Genomic DNA, 21,234 nt, shown 5'->3' with positions numbered 1-21,234 from the left:
AAGGCACTACATAACATGTTAGGTGATCTGCAGTCAATATTTTATTATCACTTATACTAGCTCTCATATCAGAGGTTATTTCCCCCTCCAGCTCCTTGTCTTGCTGTTCCTATGACCTTTCAGACTGTTGTAAAGTTGCTTACTTCCTGCCTTAATTCTCAGGAAACTGCTGCTTCTGTTGTGTCTCTTTTCTTAAAAAATAAAGGAATGGTTCTTTCAGAATTTAGGGTACATTAGAAACCAAAAGATTCCAAGTGATGAAATACCACCTTTTCTGTGGAATAAATATCAAAGAAATATTTCATGATAGGTTTTTTGATGTTCATAATATTTGGGTGGTGGTTTTATTTATTTTCCCTTTGATTTCCCTCTCTTGATTCCCTTAGTGTGTGCTCTGCAAAATCCAAGTTACTGATGGCCTGACTTCTAACCAAGTGGTTTGCATTATATTGAGATGCATTGTTTTCCAACATAGAAAATAAATAAATGAGTAAAATTAGGTAGATGATTATGATGCTGACACAAAACCAAAGTAGTCACACTAATCACTGTACTGGTCCCATCAGCACACAAACATGTTGCGATGGCTCTCATCAAAAAGCAGAAACAGTTGTGAAAAAAATCGACATGACTGGAGCCATTTTAAAATAGAGCCCGAGCAGCCACTGCAGAGAAACTGCTTTACCTGCCTTTGTTTGCACTGGGTCAAAACCTTTGTACTGGGCAAAAGAGCAACTGTTTTAGCAATCAGTGGGAGAACAGATACCCAATCACAAGACTGACTTCTGTGGACTCTCAGTCCACAATTGATAACTGAAGAGAAAATAACCCAGAGTGGTTTGCAACTTAACACACATGGAAAGCTTGTTAACACCCACAGAAAACCTTTTGCTTTCCTTCAACTCATGTAATTGCCTTTTGCCTTTTCCTCATAAATCAGCCCTGGTTTCACCTACAAGTCCAACACTGGTTGGGTCTCTACCTGATCTGTGCTCCCCAAATTGCAATTCTTTTATACCAAATAAACATTCCTTTTTCTCTCATCCTGGCTCTTCATTTTAAGCTAACATAATCAGAAAGGCTCTTGCTCTCTCTTGTCCCTACATCTCCTGATTCTGATTTGGCTTCCCTGCCACACTTCAGAGTAAGCCTTTTGCAAAAACTGATTCAAATTGAAATTTCTAATTCCTCTTCTCCCTTTCTCTTTGGCATCTCCATTAAGGTTGTACTTCCCACCATTGCATCAAAACATCATGTCTTTGCCACAATAACCCATCGGCCTTTGTATAAGTTTCATGTAGTTTTCATTATACTCATTCTATATTTGATACTGGTATCACTCCCTCCTTGCAATGTTTTCTTCATTTGCTCTGGGGAGATAATTTGTTCTTGTAGTTGCTTTTCTAACTCATTGGCTAGTCATTGTCTCTGCTGGTTGTTCTTCTCCCCGACCTCTCATCTAGGAGCTCTCAGATATCTGCTCCCTCTAAAACCCGTATGAGTAAGACAATCCTGTCTCATGGCTTTAAATACCATCCTCATGCTGTTAGATACCAAATTTATATCTCTGACCCCTACCTTTCCCTGGAGTTTTAGACTTCAGTGTCCGAATTGTTATTTTATTGATACAAGTGTCTGAAAAATAGGCACCTTACACTTAAAAATATTTAAAATATCACATTTGGTTACAAAATCCCAACCACCTCCTCCCATGGGTATCCTTATCTCAGAAAATGGCACCTCTGGTGGCTTAGGTCAAAAACCTCGGAGCATCCTTGCCATTACTTATTCTCACATATCCCACACCCGATTTATCAGCAAATCCTGTCCGATCTTCCTTCAGAGTACAGGCATATCTTGTTTCATTGTGCTTGTCTTTAGTGCACTTCACAGATAATTGCATTTTTTTATACATTGCGGGTTTGTGGCAACTCTGCCTCCAACAAGGCCATTGGTGCCATTTTTCCAACAGCATTTGCTCATTTTCTGTCACTGTGTCACATTTTGGTAATTCTTGCAATATGCAAACTTCTTCAGTATTACCATATTTGTTGTGGTGAACTGAGATCAGTGATCTTTGATGTTATTGCCATAACTGCTTTGGGCCACCACAAACCTTGCCTGTGTAAGACAGACAACTTAATTGACAAATGTATGTGTTCTGACTGCTCTGCCCACCTGCTGTTCCTCCCTCTCTTTCCCTCTATTCAGGCCTGCATAATATATGACCCAACCATACAAAACAGGTTAACTTGTGACTAATAGCGCTCTATAAAAAATGCAGATTTTTATATCAAGGAGTTTTACAAAATGTCTGTTTCATACTTCCAGAAGCATTTTGAAACCAGTAAAACCATGACTGGAATTATAGCTTTTAAGCAAAACATGGAATTCTAACATTTATGACCTCCTTGGATTATTACGGTGGTTTGCGATTTATCAGATCGAATATATTTTTGTAGTTAATATTTTAACTCTTGTCTTAAAACAGATATTACTTTGATATCAATCCTTACAGATACATCAAAAATAATGTAATTTGTATAAGATACTCAATGTATATAATAGAGGTCTGTGAACAAGTTAGCATTAGCATTTCATTCACAATAAATCTACATATCATCCTTTCGGGTTAATAGTACCTATTAAGCTAATAGGAAGGAATCTAGATAAAATATTAACATATAAAAATAAAAATAGGGTGCAGTTGTGCTTTTTAGTACTCAGAATGTTATTGACTAGGAAGGAAAATCGGAGCAAGAATAATTTCTTGGAACTCACAAACCTGACCAAATACATTTTAGTTATATCTGATTGTGAAACAGTCCGAAAAATAGTATTTTATACAGTAAAATATTTAAAATCACACTATGGTTACTGCATTTTGTTACTTAGTGAAATATTATGTATTATTTTGTATGTGACAAGTCTTTTGAAGTATTGAATTTATATGTTACTGAAATTATGACTTTGTTTTTTTAAAAAATAATTGATTAATCTAATTTCAGATTGAATTTAAGATTTACAAGTTAAAGAAAAACGTAATTTTTCCAAATACAGAAAGTATGTGGAAAAAAATACAGAATTAATCATATTGTTATTTCCAAGTAAATGGATCATATCAATGTGATTTTCCATGTTTTAATGAGCCCCTTATACTCTAAAAGCATTAGCTTTCTCCTACTTCACTGTGATAAAGTATTCCAAAACACTTAGTCAAACATATTTTAGTTTTATAGCTATCTTCATAGATGTAGCCCTTTGGGAGGGAGATCTGGTTTTTCTTCATTCCACTGTCACTGATGGTAAAATATTGCTGCACTTTGAAATGGTTTTGCAAGTGATCTTATATACACGTTAAACTGTCCCAAATGTAATTCCTCCTTTTCAAATAAGTTACACTAATGCACGTATGTTTTTTTTAACATAAATTTATATTCTATCTGCTAAATTTAAGGTACTTTACAGGAACACTGCAGCTAATATTCACTGTTTTATTCCTTACTGAGTAACTAACTCCTCACCTAATTCCTAAAGTGTTGGGAGAGGGGCGCACAGAACTTCAAGTACTAGAACACTGATGCTGTCATGATAGCCATAAAATAAATCCAAGGGGACTGGAACCGTGACCCTTTTGCAAAGTCATCAAAATGTTTCAGTTAGGTTAATTATGATAATGTACCACAAATAATTATAGAATCAGAGGGTAAGGATTTTTTCTTCACTCTGGAAACCACATGAACTATTATCTGTCAGAAAATCTAATTATAAGCCTGATAATAATTGCAGTAGATGACCAGATGACAGTCTTTCACAAACTTAAACTTGTCTCTATATCTCATGATGTCTAATTTTAGCCTGTTCTCTGCCCTTACCCTTGTAACGTTAACCAGGTAGGTATCAGCGTGCTAACATGTTAAAATTATTAGTTTGTCACCAAATTCATTTCCTAAAAATGTTTAATGACTGCTTTCAATAATTCATGGTGATGGCAGCCTGGTGAATGAATAGTACAAGGAAATGAAGTTAATAGTCTTGAGTCATAGTCAATCTTTGTTCTGTCACCTATTGGCTCCAATTCACTTTTCTTCTGTGGACCACACTTTTCCCATCTGAAATGTTAGATAGTGTCTACATTTCATCATTTTTTTCATCCTAATAATAGAATCCCTATACTTCCTACCTTGTCAGTGCAATGGTATCATTCACATTAAAACAATCTTTTACTGCTCTCGTTTTGCTACTTAAGGCATCTCTTATTAAGAAATGGGTTGTAATGAAGTCCTAGGATATTTATTTTGTTGAGTTAAAAAATAATAAAAATAATTTCAAGGGTAATTTGAAAATTAATTTCTTGATGAAGGGGTTTGTATAAACTTTACATAATGAATAGGGACACACACTAAATTCCTATGGAGAGATTAAGAATGAAGAAGCACTGCTTCTTTACTTACACATACTTTGATTTCCTTTGATTTCCTCAGGTTTTTCTATTATCTTTTGAAAACACAAAATGACCGCAGGAGAGGAAGAAAAGGAGCACACAAAGAAAATATACTCATTTGAAAAATAAGTGGGGTTGAAATGTTGTTCTTTCAATTACTTTATTTCCTGTGTCATGTATAAGGAAACAAGATATAAACATACCTATTAAACAATAATTTTATTAAATCCACTTCACATTATAAATATCAGAAAATATATTATTATAGACTGTGTTCCTAGTAGTGTAGTGAGTATAATAATGTATATGAAACACCCATCCCATGGTGCATGATGTGTGTGTGTGTGCGTGTGTGTGTGTGTGTATGTGTGTGTTTGTATAAATGAACTTTATTTCTGATTTGGAATATTTGGGATATATCTATATACATGTATATATACATACATATATACATTTGGAATATTTGTTATGTATATGTATACATGTATACGTACATATGTATATATACATTCCAAATATTCTAAATATATATTTATACATCCCAAATATTCCAAATATATATGTATATGTGTGTGTATATATATGTGTGTGTATGTATGCATATATCTGTACATGTGTGTATGTGTGTGTCTATATACATATATATATCCCAAATATTCCAGATGAGAAACAAATGTCATTGCTTTAGAAATCTGGCAAATCTGTAATTGTACACATTATAATTAGAATTTAGTACATGGAAGCATGCTTATTTTTAAATTGTCTCAATTATTAAAAAAAATTGTTGTGCACTAAGAAATTATGGCTTAGCATTTAATTTAATCGCACCTACTTCCCAGTAGAGAAATCAAGAACAGTTCTTATTTATTTTTAATAGATAAGTGAATCATGGGATTGAAAGTTTAGTATTACATTTTTGTTCCCATATAATTAATTGTTCATGTGCGATAAAGTTTCTTACGGTGTAAGGGACTAAATAATAAATAAATAAAATACATGAGAGTAGCAGTGGATAAGCTTATGTGAAGTTACAAATATTTTGTTAAGTAATTTTTTTTTTGTTTCACGATATCAAAATAGTACAAAGGAAAGTGTTTTGTGCCATAATATTTATTTCTGGCAAAAGTGTGTTAGGAAACATTAACCACTTTAGAGGGATTCTGAATAAACGAATTATCAACAAAAAGACAGAAGGAAGTTAGCTGCCTTGATTTTGCAGTTTATTTGTTTGAAAACTGAACTGATTAATTAATGTGGAACTGGGATGTCAAACAATTGTACACTTTGGGGGGAAGGCAAGTTTGATTTTAGATAAGGATAGATTGGAGTAGTTTATGACTGGTGGGGAACGGGGATTAATTTTTTTAGTGGGAAGGAGGAATGCAATTCCCTGCAAATGAGAAGGTAATATTTAAATATGTCAGTGAAGGAGGTATATTTATATGCCCATTTTATAGATAAGGAGAAGTAAGGAATTCTAAGTAATTTGCCTAAAGTGATAGAAACACAAGATCTGTAGAAAGATTACCACTGGACACATCAGACCTGTCACATACAATTGGGAAGACTGTGTAACTACACTGTGAATGTCTCCCCTTGAAGTTGCACACTGGAGGTGCTCTGGATATAGCACCTGGGAGCCTACAGTAAACAAAAGATGCTCTGAAACAGTAGGAAACAACTGGAGGGGTCCTGGAATAATGATCCTACTCTATCTTACATTATGCTACTAATTACGTTTTGGCTATTTACTCTCTTTAGCTGTTCTGGCCTCCCTGGCAAATTAAGTTTGATTTCACCAGTTTCCTGCATAATTGGGATAGTGCTGAATGGATGTCATTAAGTGCTGCTTAATTTAATTCCTTGGCCATCAAGTTATTATGTGGACGAATGATTGATGGATAAATATGTGAATTGATATTTCAACATATATTAGCACAGAATATTGGATGTAATGCACATACGGGCCCGTGTGCTATTTGGGTACGGTTTTAAATTCACTTTCAGAGATCGGACTGAGGGAAAAACAGGAGCAAGCAAAGTACATATAACATTAACAAAGTCTTACATGATATTGTGGCTTCTGTTTTATATGGAATTGAAAACGCTACAACTAAGGATACCATATTTGAATACAATTTAGTGCTACCAAAGAATGTTTTCTTATTTTTGCCAAGAAGTAAGTGACAAAAGCTTTCATATGTATTGGAAATTGATAAATATTCTAAAGTAACTGCAAAAAATGCACTTCATATAAGGGAATGAAAAATATAAAGGTTAGAGTACTTTCAAAATACAAATGGGAGTAGTTTGGGCTTTCATCTTCATCCATGATGGAGTGATTTAAACTGAATTAGCCTTCCCACCATAAACAATTTTAATACTAGATAAAAAAACAAACAAAAACAAACAAACAAACAAACGAAAAATGGCAATGAGTTTCAGGAACCAGGTAATAGGCAGTAGAAGTCTGTGTTATATGAGAGAAGGGAACTCCAAGATGAGCCCATGTTTACCGTGGTTACTCACAAGAGCATAATTTCTTTTTTTTTTTTAATGTTTATTTATTTTTGAGACAGAGAGATACAGAGCATAAATGGGGGAGGGTCAGAGAGAAAGGGAGACACAGTCCAAAGCAGGCTCCAGGCTCCGAGTTGTCAGCACAGAGCCTGACACGGGGCTCAAACTCACAGACTGTGAGATCATGACCTGAGCTGAAGTTGGATGCTTAACTGACTGAGCCACCCAGGCACCCCACAAGAGCATAATTTCTTATCCAAGATGCAGGGAGCTTAAGCCTAAGCAGTAGAGCGGCTTCACTAAGGTCAAGAGACAGAAATAAGAGTTCCTGGATGTAGAAGGAGCTAGAGTCTGTGGAGCAGGACTCCAGAAAGAAGGAAGGAAGGCTCAAATTTTCTTCAGAGGTTCTCTACAGATCTTTGACTCAGGCCTGGACTAAATATATATAGGATGAGAGTATAAAGGGGCTGACCAGAGACAAGATGCTGCAGGGCTAAGAGCAGGAAAGAGATGGAAAAGTTGGAAAGTGAATAACTATCGTCAAGTTGTCAGTACTTAATTTACATCTCATTAATACCTCTTTAATGTTCAGTGTCCAGCTGGATGGATGGTCATGCCTTAGAAGTACAGAATACAATAAGACCTAGTGTATCCTCACCCTGACAGACTATTAAACCAACTACCCCCAAAGCCCTCAGTGAACACAGACTTTCGAGTTTAAGTCCTGCCAAGTTGGAGGATCTATAAAATATCTTTGACCTTCCCTGGATCCATTTGAACAAAATATAAAACCATGCTGATTACACATTTGAGAAAAATTCAATTCTATATACATCCTTTAATTGAATGGCCTGGTAAAATAGAAAAAAAAACATTCTTCAGTGGAAGCATACATTCTTCGGAGAAGGTTAAAATAATATAGAATTTTTGCTGCATATAATCCACAAAGTCTAGTATAAACTTGAAAATTACTAAGCATGTAAATACATAGAAAAATAGAAACTGAACCCTGATATTATATGAACAAACAAAACCTTAAGTTATTTTAAGTATGTTTAAGAACTTAAAAAATAATATGTTTTATGTAGGAGACGGGGAGGGACTCTTGGCAAAGAAATGTAAGTATTTTTAAAAAAGGAAATTTTTATCTGAAAACTAAAGTAAAATAAAAAATTCATGGGATTCATTCAGCTACAAATTGGAGAAGGCAGAAGGGTCAGTGAGCTTGCAAAAAAATCAATAAAAATTATTTAATTTGAAAAACAGAAGCAAAATTGAAGAAAAGAAACAAATTTAGTCACCTGTGGAATAATATTAAACAACCTAGTGTATGTATAAATGGAGTTTGAGAAGGAGATGAGAATGAGGAGACAAAAAGAATATTTGATGAAATACTGACCCAAAATATCTCAAATATGACATTAAAAGTCAACAAGAAGAATCTTAGTAAACTCGAGATAAAAAAAAAAATTCATACTTGGAAACGTCATGAATGAACTATTGAAAACCAAAGATAAAGAGAAAATTTTGAAATCACCCAGAGGGGTGAGAAAGCAGATACTGCATACAGGGAGAAAATCATATGAGTAAAAGCTTCACATCAGAACTAGAGAGATAAAAACATTACGGAACACATCTTTAAACTGATGAAAGAGAAGGAAAAAAAGATCAACTCAGAATTCTATATTCCTAAAAAAAATCCTTCAATTCAGGTAAAATAAAGACATTTTCATATAAAAGAAAACAGACAAAATTTGTAACTAGCCAATGTACACAATGAGAAATCCTAAAGAATGTTCTTCACCATGAAGGGAAATGATACCAGATGAAAACTAGAATCCACAGGTAAGAAGAAAGAACATTGGAAATGACAAGTCTGTGGGTAAATACAAAATATTGTTTTCTTTTTTTCCCATAAATTTACATAAATATAACTTATGGTTAAAGTGAATAAGATTTTAGGAGAGATTTTATATTACACATTGCCTAAACATGTGGCAGCAATATTGAAAAACATCGAGAATGCATGAAATGATATTGTTAGTCTCCTGACTTTGTGAGGTAGTAAGGGTGAAATAGAAAATGGGAAGCATGAATTGTGAAGAAAGTGGGAAATGCTAGTTGCAAAATGAAAAATGTTTTGATATTAAGTCTAAGTTGACTTTCATAAGTTAAAGACACAATTGTTAGCCCTAAAGCAACCACTGGAAAACATATTAAAGGCAAATTAAAATGTCTATATAAAAACTAAATTGAAAAAAAACTTTCAATTAGGGTAAAAAAATTGGTGGATTAATCACACTGATTGTAAGGAAGATTTCTTTAAAAATGTAAGTGGAAGGGGCGCCTGGGTGGCGCAGTCGGTTAAGCGTCCGATTTCAGCCAGGTCACGATCTCGCGGTCCGTGGGTTCGAGCCCGGCGTTGGGCTCTGGGCTGATGGCTCAGAGCCTGGAGCCTGTTTCCGATTCTGTGTCTCCCTCTCTCTCTGCCCCTCCCCCGTTCATGCTCTGTCTCTGTCCCAAAAATAAATAAACGTTGAAAAAAAAAATTAAAAATGTAAGTGGAAGAAAAGGATAGAACAAAACATGCAAACATAAGTATAGGAACCTTGACCTGTCTATCTTAATATTAGGCAAATCCAACTTCAGGATGAAGAGACATTTCATAATGGTAAAACAGCCAATTAATCAGGACTACATAATTCTAACTATGCATAGAAATTAATAGCATAGCTTTAAAATACTAAAAGAAATTAGGAGGGCAAAATGGAGAAATGAGTAACACCACAATTACAATTGAAGATGCTAATACCCCTCTCTCAGCATTTGAAGCAAGTAGACAAAATTATTAGGAAGAGTATTAGAAGACCTGAGCAATTGTGAACTAATTAATTTATGGAACGAATCATACCAAGTAAACTAAAGAGCACATAAAATAATCACCCATATAGATCATATACTGGGTCCTAAAATAGTTCTTAATATATTTCACAGGGAAAAATCTTACAGTATTGTCTCTCACTAGAATGGAACTAAATTGGAAATCAACAACGAAATATATAGAAATTATCCAAATACTTGGAGGTTAAATAACAGTCTACTAAATGACCCATTGGCAACATAAAAAATCACATAGAACAATTCAAAATTATTTCGAATTTAATTATAACAAACAGTACAATATATACTAGACATTATTTGTTAAATTTGTTAAAACATTTTCTGAGCCATGAACTTGATACCTTGTTTTTCTGAAGAATTATTACAACTCCTACTTCTACTTTTTTTTTATTTTCTTAATGCATTGTTTTTGGGTTATGAAGAAGTAGAAACCTGTAGTTTCTCAATCTTGGAATTATTCACTTTGGGAATGAATAGTTAATTCTTTGTTGTGGGAGCTGTTCTGTGCTTTGCTGGAAGTGTAGGAGCATCCCTGGCTTCTTCCTTGCCAGCATTACCCCCACTCCCAGTTGTGACACTCAAATACAGTTCCAGACATTATTGAATGTTCCCAAGTGTTGGGGGGGGGGGGCGGTGAGAGCGTGAGAGGGTAGAGGATTAATCTCCCAGCATTGAAAACCAGAGTTAGAACATCATGTTTGTGGTAAGATAGATGTGGATGGATTTACAAACTGTGTATTTGCCAACTTTGTTTCCTTTGGAGTTTACTTAACTATTTTAAACTTTTATATTTATTCATAGATATACTTTGAAAAATGACAATTTATACCAGGAGATTAACATTATGTTTGCCATCAAGTTAACTGTCAGCATGTATGAAGTATTATTATTTCTGTTCAACTGTGTGAATATGAACTGTAAAGACACTCCCTAACTGAAATGACATCATGTGATAGCTAAACTACACTGAAAAGTTTACTTTAATCTTTATGGCTTAAAATCTTACTTATATGAACTTGTCTTTATGATTGAAATGTGTTAACCTTCATATATTTCTCATTAAAATATATTAATAATAGAAGTAGATTGGGATTAAACAATATATTCTATTAAGTGTCAAAGATTCTCTTCTTGGAACTCTTGCTATCTGTGTGTCAAGATATATTCCACATCCGATTCTCAGTGTTCTCCATTGTGACATGAGAAAATATAAATTTTCTGGTAATTTCAATATGCAAAATATAAAGTCCTTTAAAAATTACAGGCCCATCAATAATCTTAAGAAATATATCTCCTTAAATTCTTTACAATCTCTAGAATTATAAGAAAGAATTTAAAACATATTAAAATGATTTAATATGGGCATAGCCTTTAGGCAGAGAACAAAATGAGATAGAAATAATTCTAATGCTTCTCCAGTAATGATGATCCTTCTTCAGCAGAAATTTGATGTTGAGAAGGCAAAAGATATTGCACAACTACAGGTAAATTAATAGGCCACAAATCTTAAAAAACTCATTCTAGCCTGTACCTATTTTTGTTCAATCATTGGATAACATTGGATAGCCAAATATTTGATAAATATGTTATATACCAATGGCAGTAACTCTAATGAGTGGGAATCCAGTAAAACCAGTTTCTCTTTTCAGAAGCCTGTTTAGTCTAGGTTAGGGGGCTCAGCATATGATGAACAATAGCACAGAGACAAATTACAGTCAATCACTTCTGTGGAGAGTGAAAAGAGGTCCGAAGCAATTATAACTTTAAGAATTAAAGATATGCTTGGTGAAACATGTGGTTGCTCAGGATCTTCAAAAAAAGAGTGGGACGTGTGTCATTAACAAGAAAGGTAGTGGGGCGCCTGGGTGGCGCAGTCGGTTAAGCGTCCGACTTCAGCCAGGTCACGATCTCTCGGTCCGAGAGTTCGAGCCCCGCGTCAGGCTCTGGGCTGATGGCTCAGAGCCTGGAGCCTGTTTCCGATTCTGTGTCTCCCTCTCTCTCTGCCCCTCCCCCGTTCATGCTCTGTCTCTCTCTGTCCCAAAAATAAATAAACGTTGAAAAAAAAAATTTTTTTTTTTAAATAAAAAAATAAAATAAAAAGAAAGGTAGACATTTTAAACAGGGCGCAGAGCAAGAGCAAGGCTCTAAGGTGTATTAAGCTTGAAATCTTTGGCATTCATGAGATAACTGCCCTGCCAAGAAGCCAGATATTGTTGGGGAATATGGGTTGCAGTAAGATTATAAAAGCCTCTTAATGAAAGATAGAATTTTAGCTTTAGACACAGTGGATAAGCATTAAAAAGTTTTGAGAAGAATTATATTATACAAGTCCTTTGTAGAAAGATATATATATATAGTGACATGAAGTACAATGAATTTCAAATGGAGGTTGGAAAAGAAAACCGGAATGCAGTAATACTAGTATCAACATGTTTTCAGTTATAAAAGATATTATGACAGATTGGATTAGCACATCCATCAATTTGTGTGTCTATAAGTATTTCTTTTAAACATAGGTGCTCAAATTTCTATTTGTTTTGTTCTTCCCATGGATACAAGGTATCCCAATATAGAAAATTCTTTTTAGGATTACAAAAAAACCCTTATATCAATGCACATGCATTTATATATTTGAGAAATACACAAATTAGAAAATACATGTGAACAGATTATTTTCTTCTGATTCTTGAGGATATAATATCACAATATTTATAACAGATGAGGAAAAATGGGTTCTTTTGTCATATGTCTGGTTATCTAATGTTAGCTATATGACTGCTCAAATGCAAAACAGCTTAGCTAAACATGGGGACCCCTGTAGACGCCCTTGTCCAATACAGATCACTTGAAAACTCTGAACAAACCTAGTAGGGGAAAAATTGATAAAATGCCAAACTCTGCATTTGTTATTTGGAGTAATCTGAGGGCCAACTCCATCACCATCTTGCCCTTTGATTTTCCTGATCAGGAATGTGTTTTTTCACTACCTCTGCTTAGAAGCATGAAGAGAAGATATATTCCTGCTCTTCCCTAAACCTGTAAACATTATACATTTCAGGTTCAAGAGTATGGTCACAATAGCTTTAGTTTTCAAGGTAAACATCCACTTCCATACAAACTTTGGCTAATATTACTGAAGTACTTAACAGTATTTTGGAAATGAAATCAGAAAATGTTTTTTTTTTTTTTTGTAAAAGTCATTTGATGATTTATGTTAAGTACCCTGATGCAAGAAATTGAAATTCACTACATAATAAAAACCAAAACTAGCTTATGGTACAAAAAGAATAAAAAACTGAAACATGTCTGTGCCTTTAATGAAGTCTACACCACAGAGCAAGCAGAGTTAAGCAAAACCAATCACAATCAAAACAATTCCAAAAATCAACACTTACCCATATTTTGCAAAATTTGCCCAGTAGTTCATGATGGATCTGCTCAAAATTTCCTCAGCTCTTGTGTAGTTAACTCTTCTTTCCAGAGGCAAACCAAAGACAAACTCAATTTCATAACCATGCATCACTCCCATCCATTCTGGCCAAGGAAGTTGGGAAGATCGGTGTTCAAAATAGTAGAAAAAGGCATTATTTCCCAATTCTGAGAATTTTGTGGTGAACTCCAATGCAGGGCATATGATATTGTAATCCCCAAGAACATCATCCAAGGCCTCACGGTACTTTTCAGCTCTCTGATCATCTAACAAGTCCACATAATAAAAAAGAATTGCTTCCCTTCCAAATTCACTCACTCCTGGAAAATATATTTTTAAACCTTCTTGAAATTCTTTTCTTGTTATGATACTGTCATTATCTTTGCTGAAACCAGGAGCACCATATACTAAAAATGCTGTCCCTTCATCTTTATTAACACCCACCAAGATCTGGGTTTTTTTGAACTGTCCAAGTTGTAGTAGTGTGTCTGGCATATCAGTGAGAAAATCGCCATCCACGACTGGACCAAAGTTTACAGATAAAAGAGTATCAGAGGGGACAACCAATAGTTCATTCAGTAGAATTTCCTGGGGATCTTTGTTTCGAAGGCATTTGATTATCTCTGTGTCATTTTCTTTAGAGCAACCAATAAATTTAGCTAAGGTCAGTGTTCTGTTCTTGGCTTCATCCAGAGACATTACTGCCCAAGGGGCATTAGAGGATCCACTTTGCAGAATGGCTCTGGTAAACAATGGCTGGCTTCTAGGAGAAAGTAAATGAAGGCTAACTGAACCCGCCCCTGCACTTTCTCCAAAGAGAGTTACGCTTTTAGGATTTCCACCAAAGGCTGCTATATTTTTTTGGACCCACTGTAGTGCCAACTGTTGATCAAATAAGCCCATGTTCCCTGGTACCTCAGGATTTCCTGGTAAAGCTAAGAATCCCAGGGCACCCACCCTATAGTTCATTGAAACTACAATAACTCTTTCAACCCGAGCCAGAAACTTGCCATCATAAACAGGTAAAGATGATGTTCCGGTTTGAAAACCACCACCATAGATCCATATCATTACAGTAGCATTTTTTGGTTTAGGTGTTGGAATCCACACATTCAGGTATAAACAGTCTTCACTGAGATCAGTGTTTGGGTTCCACATCTCTGATCCAGGGAAGCCTGGGAAACTTTGATCTGCATTCTGATAGCAAGAATTTGCATATTTTGTGGCATTCCAAATATCGGACCACTTGGTCAAGAATTGTGGCTTTTTGAATCGAAGTCTACCAAGAGGTGGCTGTGCATAGGGAATTCCCAGAAACGCTGTCACCGTGCCATCAAGAACTGGCAAGTTCATCCCTCTGACTTTTCCATTCTTGGTTGTAATTATGATGTCTTCTTCCGTGTGGGACTTCCCAATGAGCACCCAGAGCAGAAGAAACCGCAAGAGAAATTGGATGCTTATGATTGTACCCTTGCTCTGCATATTGATTTCTGAAAGAGAGGTGATTAGGAAGTTTTAAAAGCCTCATGCATCAAGTATTATATTTTATTTATGATAATTAATTAAAACACGGTAGTTCTTATTAACCCTACCAATTATGAAAACTAATAAATCTGCTACCACTATTAAGGTTTTATAAAAAAAAAAAAAAACAGAAAATGCTTGGAGATATTTCAGTTTTCAATTTAGAATAGAAATAAGTGGAATGGAAAAGCAGAAATCATTTCACTTTGGAAAGATTCATTATCAAGTGTCTGCAAAGAAGATTTAGTATTTAAATGTTTTTAGTGTTTGTTTAGTTTTGAGAGAGAGAGAGGCAGAGAAAAATAGAGCATTAGTGGGGGAGGGGTAGAGAGAGAAGGAGACACAGAATCCAAAGCAGTCTCTGGGTCTGTCAGCACAGGGGCCTGAAGTGGGGCTTGAACTCAAGAAACGTGAGATCATGACCTGAGCCAAAGTCGGAGGCTTAACTAACTGAGCCACTCGGGCACCCTAGAAGATTTAATATTTTCAAGAGAAAGTTTGTCCCAGGTATGTGTATATATGTGTGTATATATATATATATATATATATATATATATATATATATATTTCTCCACCATACACAGACCCACCAAAAGTGGAATTAAGTAGTAGTCAATTTACGACAGATATAATTTCTACCTTGGTTAGAGGAGGAAATACAAGCTTGTGTATTTTCTGAAATACGCACTGTTCTATTCATGGCCAGCTTAGACTTCTGTTATTGTATTTTTCTGTTTCCATGGTCCCTTCTGTGGTCCTTTCTGCCTCATGGTTTCTTCCTCTACACAATTCAGAAGAGAATTTGAACAATCTGTTCATAGAATACTAAGTAACAAAAATACAGCAGTTGTCATTTATCTTAAAAATTGTGAAAACGAACACATCTGTGACCCCTATAAAGAACTATGGGAAAAACTGGAAGAGAAGGCTGCAGACATATAACACACAAGTTCTGGAAAGTGAATAACGAAGAAATTCCTTCTCTATACCTGAATTACAATGTCAATAGAGAGAATCAGTAGCTGATAATATATGGTGTGGGAGAAGATAGTTTGAAGGAATTTAACACTCAGGTATTACTCAATGCACATCTATTATTTGTTAATTGATTAACAACTTGTGATGATAAATATGTTGACATGATCAGATTAGTTGCATTTTGATAGTGGACAAAATTAGTGAAATTAAGAGAACTAATGCTGAGAAATTACTGGAAAAGGTAGAAGAAAAAGCAATATTTGACATTTAAAAAATATTTATTGATGACATGAAGAGATTGCTTATGGAAATCAAAGTTTTATTAAAATTTCATAATTCACACTCGAATTTCTTTGAAATTAATAAAATTTAAAACTCAGATTCTGAAACTCCAAATGACAAAGAGGGACACAAAAATGTAATGCCCATATCAATAAAAAAAACTACCATCTTTATATAATTGAAAGAAGACCTGATTAAAATGGTCAAATACAAACATTGACTCCATCCACACAATAATAACAAAGGTCCATAAATGTGCAAAATTTTTTTCTTTATTATTTTTGGTATTATAATTGTAAAACAATCTATGTGTCTAAGAAGCTAATCATGTGAGCATTGAGAAATTGTATTAGCGTGTGTGTGTGTGTGTGTGTGTGTGTGTGTGTGTGTGTTTAATTTAGATTATCTCAGAAGGCAGAGAGGAGGCATCATCCTGAAAACTGTGCCAGAGTTATAATTTTCACATTTTAAATCAACCTCATTTACCACTGCTAATAGTGCAGCTAGTGATCAAAAAGTATTTCTTGAGCCCCCCAAAAGATCTAAATAAATTGATCAATTGTATACAGTATTTTGTTCAGTGTACTTATAGATCTCTTTATCTCTGCCTCTGTCTATATCTATATAGCTATACATGTAGATCTTATTCTTTCAATGTCCATAAGTATATGCATATTCTACATATATGTCTATAAATAATGATTATTATGGTAATCAAGTTTTAAAAAATCAAAATGTGAAATTATTTTATGTTCTCAAATTTAATACAATTGAATCTGTGTTAGGACCATTGAAATATATTATTGAAGTATATAATATCTTAATACTATTTCTATATTATTATATTATTTCTATACTATGATATATTTATATTATTTATGATTATATTATAGTATAATCTCACACTATTATGATAATGTAATAATAATGTAAAGTTTCCTGTAGACTTGACACTTACTAATGAGATTTTATATTTCTGACAGTTTAGGAGTTTTAGAGGCATGGCTACCACAGTCTTTTTTTTTTTTTTTTCCTTTTGATAATTTCTAAGCCCTTTCTTTTAAATAAATTTCAGTGACATTTGGAGAACAAAATGCTGCAATGGATTTTTTTTTCTTTTTTAAAAACCTGTTTGGGAAGGAAAAAAAGAATTAAGATACCAAGTGGGTTTACTTTAAGCTGCATTTCAATAGATTAATTGCAGCATCTCTGGTTGGCCTCATTCCTCCCTGGCTCAAGCTATGTTCTTCTGAGTCTGAAGCAGAGATTGTCTGGGCTTTTTTCTTGGTTTTATATAAATATTATTTTGCCTTTATTAACAAAACTCCTAATGCTAATAATTTTTGGTCTCTGATACTTTTCAAACATTTGTTGTACAGTTTATTAATTTTATTGCACAGCAAGTATACTACCACCGAAATGTTTTGTTTTTGCATGTAATTAATATATGCAATAATCTTCCTTGACTATTTAAAAAAAATATCTACTATAACAGTTAAAAGGTTGTCATATCATTCCCATGCCACTTAGCTTGATTTACATAACTGTTTCTTATATGGTTTTATTTATATTTGTGCTGAATAGGTGTTAATGTCGTATAGTATGATTCATCCAAATAATAACTAAGCTTGCTTTTTCAACCATTATCTGTGAGTCATCATCTTATAAATAATGTAATTAGGAACATTCAAAAAATTCATTGTAAGCATGTGTTCACTGCAAGAATGGCAATATAATTCCAACTCACTATCATGCTACCTGTTGGAATGTTTATACACCATATTATGAAATCTAGACTTTAATACAAAAATACTCATGTGCTCACATACTCATTGTTAGTGTAGGCTAATATTTTTATATTTAGCCGTAGCACTTATTTAAATAAGCATTTTCATAATCTGGTATTCTCTAGTCTAACAGGTTTCTCTGTAGTTTTACTACTAAGAGATATTTGTATTTTTAGTATATGCTATCACATGATTAAATAATCAAAAGATAAATAAAGGAGACTAAGAAAATTTTATTAGTTTGTATGTCTAAATCTTTATTTTTTAACCAAATTGATGTTTATTCATTTTTGATAGAGAGGGGTGGGGAGAGGCAGAAAGAGACAGGCACAGAATCTGAAGCAGGTTCCAGGCTCCAAGAGTCAGCACAGAGCCCCATGTGGGGTTCGAACCCACAGACTGTGAGATCATGACTTGAGCCGAAGTTGGTCACTTAACCAGCTGAGCCACCCAGTCACCCCATATATATCTAAATCTTTATTAATAATTAAACCATTTTCTTCAATAAGTTCTAGTGCAAATTGGCTAATGTCACATTAAATAAACAATTTAAACTCTGAGAATACATAACATGTTTACTATAAAGAATAGGGAAAATTTTCATACCAAGAACAACTGAATATCTAAATTTAGATCATTTAACTTACTGTCATAGTTTTTGAAAGAAAGGCAGGAGTTTTTGTTTGGAATTGCAAAAGAAATTGAATGATGGAAGTGGGAAGAGGAAAAAGCTGAAAGATATTTAAGACTATAGTATTCTAAGGATATCAAGTGCTCTAGGATATCAAAATCTACTGGCCATCTTTGGAAAATATTCTAAACTTTGAATAGTAAAACTTTGAAAAATAAAAAAAAGGCAAAAAATACATTTTTTGGCTTTTTGATTTAATTTTGAAAGCATCAATTTTAAGAAATATGTTATGCTATACGATATGGGTGTAAAACGATTGATAGAAAGAGCTATTTATTTGCCATAAATTTGCCATAGTTGATTATCAAACACATTTTCAAAATAATTGGCCACCCACGGTCAAGCAAATATTGATAACAGTTTTCTCTGAGTGTAATTTCCGTTTTTAAAAACAGTATAATATGTATTTCTATATAAAAATAAAGGTTCTTAAAATAGTCGGGCAAGAGACATCTAGATGATATGATCTAGAACAAGCGTCTCTAAGATGTATTTGGCCAAAGTAAGACAGTTAAACCTTTATACCAAACCCAAAAAGCTTGTTTTGTTGCAGGCTATCTGAAGTGGGCAATTGAGGAAGTCTGTTTATAATAGACTCTACCACTGCCTTTCAGGGATCTTTCTGATATCTTTCAGGCAATAAAAGAATGTGTACAGATAGAAGACACGATGTTAGGTATTAGAAATGTAAGATCTGTATCTCAACTCGGAAGAATATTCACAAAGTCTTCCTTGTGTGAATAAATCAAACATTTACTATTAGAGAGATAACTTGGGTCTTCTTTGAAAGTTGATTCTGGTCTTAGGTTGACATCTATTCAACTATAATTCTCTAACATCCTGTACAGTTCAGTTTCTAAGAATAAGCAGATTTTGGCATGAAAGCATCAGTATGAAGACAACATGTAATTTAAACATGTTATTAATTTTTATCAAAAAACGACTCAAAGCAGAAACTAAATTTATAAACAAGATGTGACTTGCTAAGATATTATTAACTTATATTTCAAAAACTGAAATGTGGAATAGATCTCAAGCAGTTTCTTAAGGTTAAAGAAGCAGAGCATTAAAAACAAAAAACAACGAAAGAACAACAAATCTAGGAGAATAAAACAACTTTGCAAATCCAGTTAGAAATTTTATTTGTCATTCAAAGATAATGTTATTTCAAAATCACAGAGAATTTCTGAAGATCTTCATTTAAAGTATAAAGACATTTAAAAACTCATGTTCATCCTTAAGAAAGTTCCTGTTTACATAAATGAAATATAATTAAGCTTACCATCAGTTTGAGATAGTTTATATTATGGAAGATATTACATAGACTAGGGATAGAAACTTCTGGTTGAGTTTATTACTATGTTATACACTCACAAAGATTGGGAAGGCCTACTCTTGAAATAAAAGGAAATTATATATGGAAATCATAAACAATGAAATAATTTTGTTCACATTTCAGTTTACTTTTATCATTCATACATATTACACTCAATGTTCAATACTCTGATTAAATAAGTACTGATATCATCAAAATAAGAGTAGATTTGCCAGACGACAGGATGAATAGAAAATCTATATTTCTAATTGTTTCCATAATAATAGTAATAATAGAAAATTTCCAATATTTTGCTATACTTTAAATGCACATATTAAAAAAAAAAAAGAGGACAAACAGGACAAAGGTGGGGGGAGTTCGTAAATGAAATTAGAAAACAGAATTTTCTTTTAGATACAAGAAACTTACACCTCATTCTTTGCCAGTTTGATACTGGTAAAGTTTCAGATGACAAAATGTTGATTAAGGAAAGTACCCTGTCAAGCCAGACAGTAAGAGGACTATTCATTTCATTCCACTTAAAAAAGAAAAAAAAAAGAAAAAAAAATAGACTAAGACAGGTCAAAGACCACTTTTATTACCCTTTTCAGGAGAGATTCACTAAATCGTGCTTTTAAGGGCAAAATAGAGCATAAAAATATTTCCTTCAGGGAGTGCCCTGAGAACATACATCACAGTGATTCCACAAGTGCTGCGGTCCTTTACACAAAGTTGAATAAATTCATTATTTTCTCAGCAGTTAAATGGACTCAGTCTGCGTTCTTTGAATAATAGGCAGATTTGATGCATGTGTCTGCTGGCTCGCTTCATCTGTCCCATTTGCAATAACTGTCCTCCACAGAGCACCAAAGGGGCACAGCAGACAAGTGAAGGGATAACAATCCTCCTACAGAATGAGCTTCACCGCAAGTTGCATCTCTACACGAACACGTAAATTCTGAGCAGCTTACCTGACTCACTGCAACAAAGATGATAAAGTTTGCAAGGAGTGGAAGTCATGGAATACTTCAGGGAAATGCAGAATGCAGCTGCTGCTCCAGCCTGTAAATTGGACTGCACTGACATTACAATCAACTGTTACTGACAAAGCTCGCGAGAGTTGGCAGCAGCAACTTGATCTAGAGGCAGCCAATCTTTATACTCTGACATCTGTTCAGAGGCTAATGGTACGAATGCAATAGTGATTCATTTACAAAAGTATCACTAGATTCTTTACGAATTGCAGGCGCTAGTTTCAGAGTGAGGGGAAAGAAAGAGAAGCTTCTTTAACAGAAGCTGATATTGAACAGAAAATGCACGTGTTTTCCTTTTTAAACACTACCAGAACTTTTAAGTGTTTTT

The 21,234-nt window shown here is 33.9% G+C and overlaps 1 protein-coding gene across 2 annotated transcripts in view; it reads right to left on the bottom strand.

Annotated features, from left to right (window-relative positions):
- BCHE (butyrylcholinesterase) overlaps positions 1-20,975 on the bottom strand; it is a 61,668-nt gene extending 40,693 nt beyond the window's left edge. The window contains exons 1-3 of one of the 2 annotated variants that reach the window (XM_045503062.1): positions 20,844-20,944; positions 15,508-15,600; positions 13,261-14,785 (exon numbers count right to left, since the gene is read on the bottom strand). In XM_045503062.1, the coding sequence (XP_045359018.1) occupies positions 13,261-14,777 (1,517 nt within the window). In that variant the 5' untranslated portion in view covers positions 14,778-14,785; positions 15,508-15,600; positions 20,844-20,944. Of the gene's footprint in view, positions 1-13,260; positions 14,786-15,507; positions 15,601-20,843 lie in introns of both variants that reach the window. The other variant, XM_045503060.1, reaches the window with a different exon arrangement.
- Positions 20,976-21,234: the final 259 nt, after the last annotated feature.

The sequence above is a fragment of the Leopardus geoffroyi genome, chromosome C2 (assembly GCF_018350155.1).
Source record: "Leopardus geoffroyi isolate Oge1 chromosome C2, O.geoffroyi_Oge1_pat1.0, whole genome shotgun sequence".
Classification (NCBI taxonomy): Eukaryota; Metazoa; Chordata; class Mammalia; order Carnivora; family Felidae; genus Leopardus; species Leopardus geoffroyi.
Note: the sequence above shows the minus strand (reverse complement) of the source record. Positions and strands in the feature narration are given on the sequence as shown.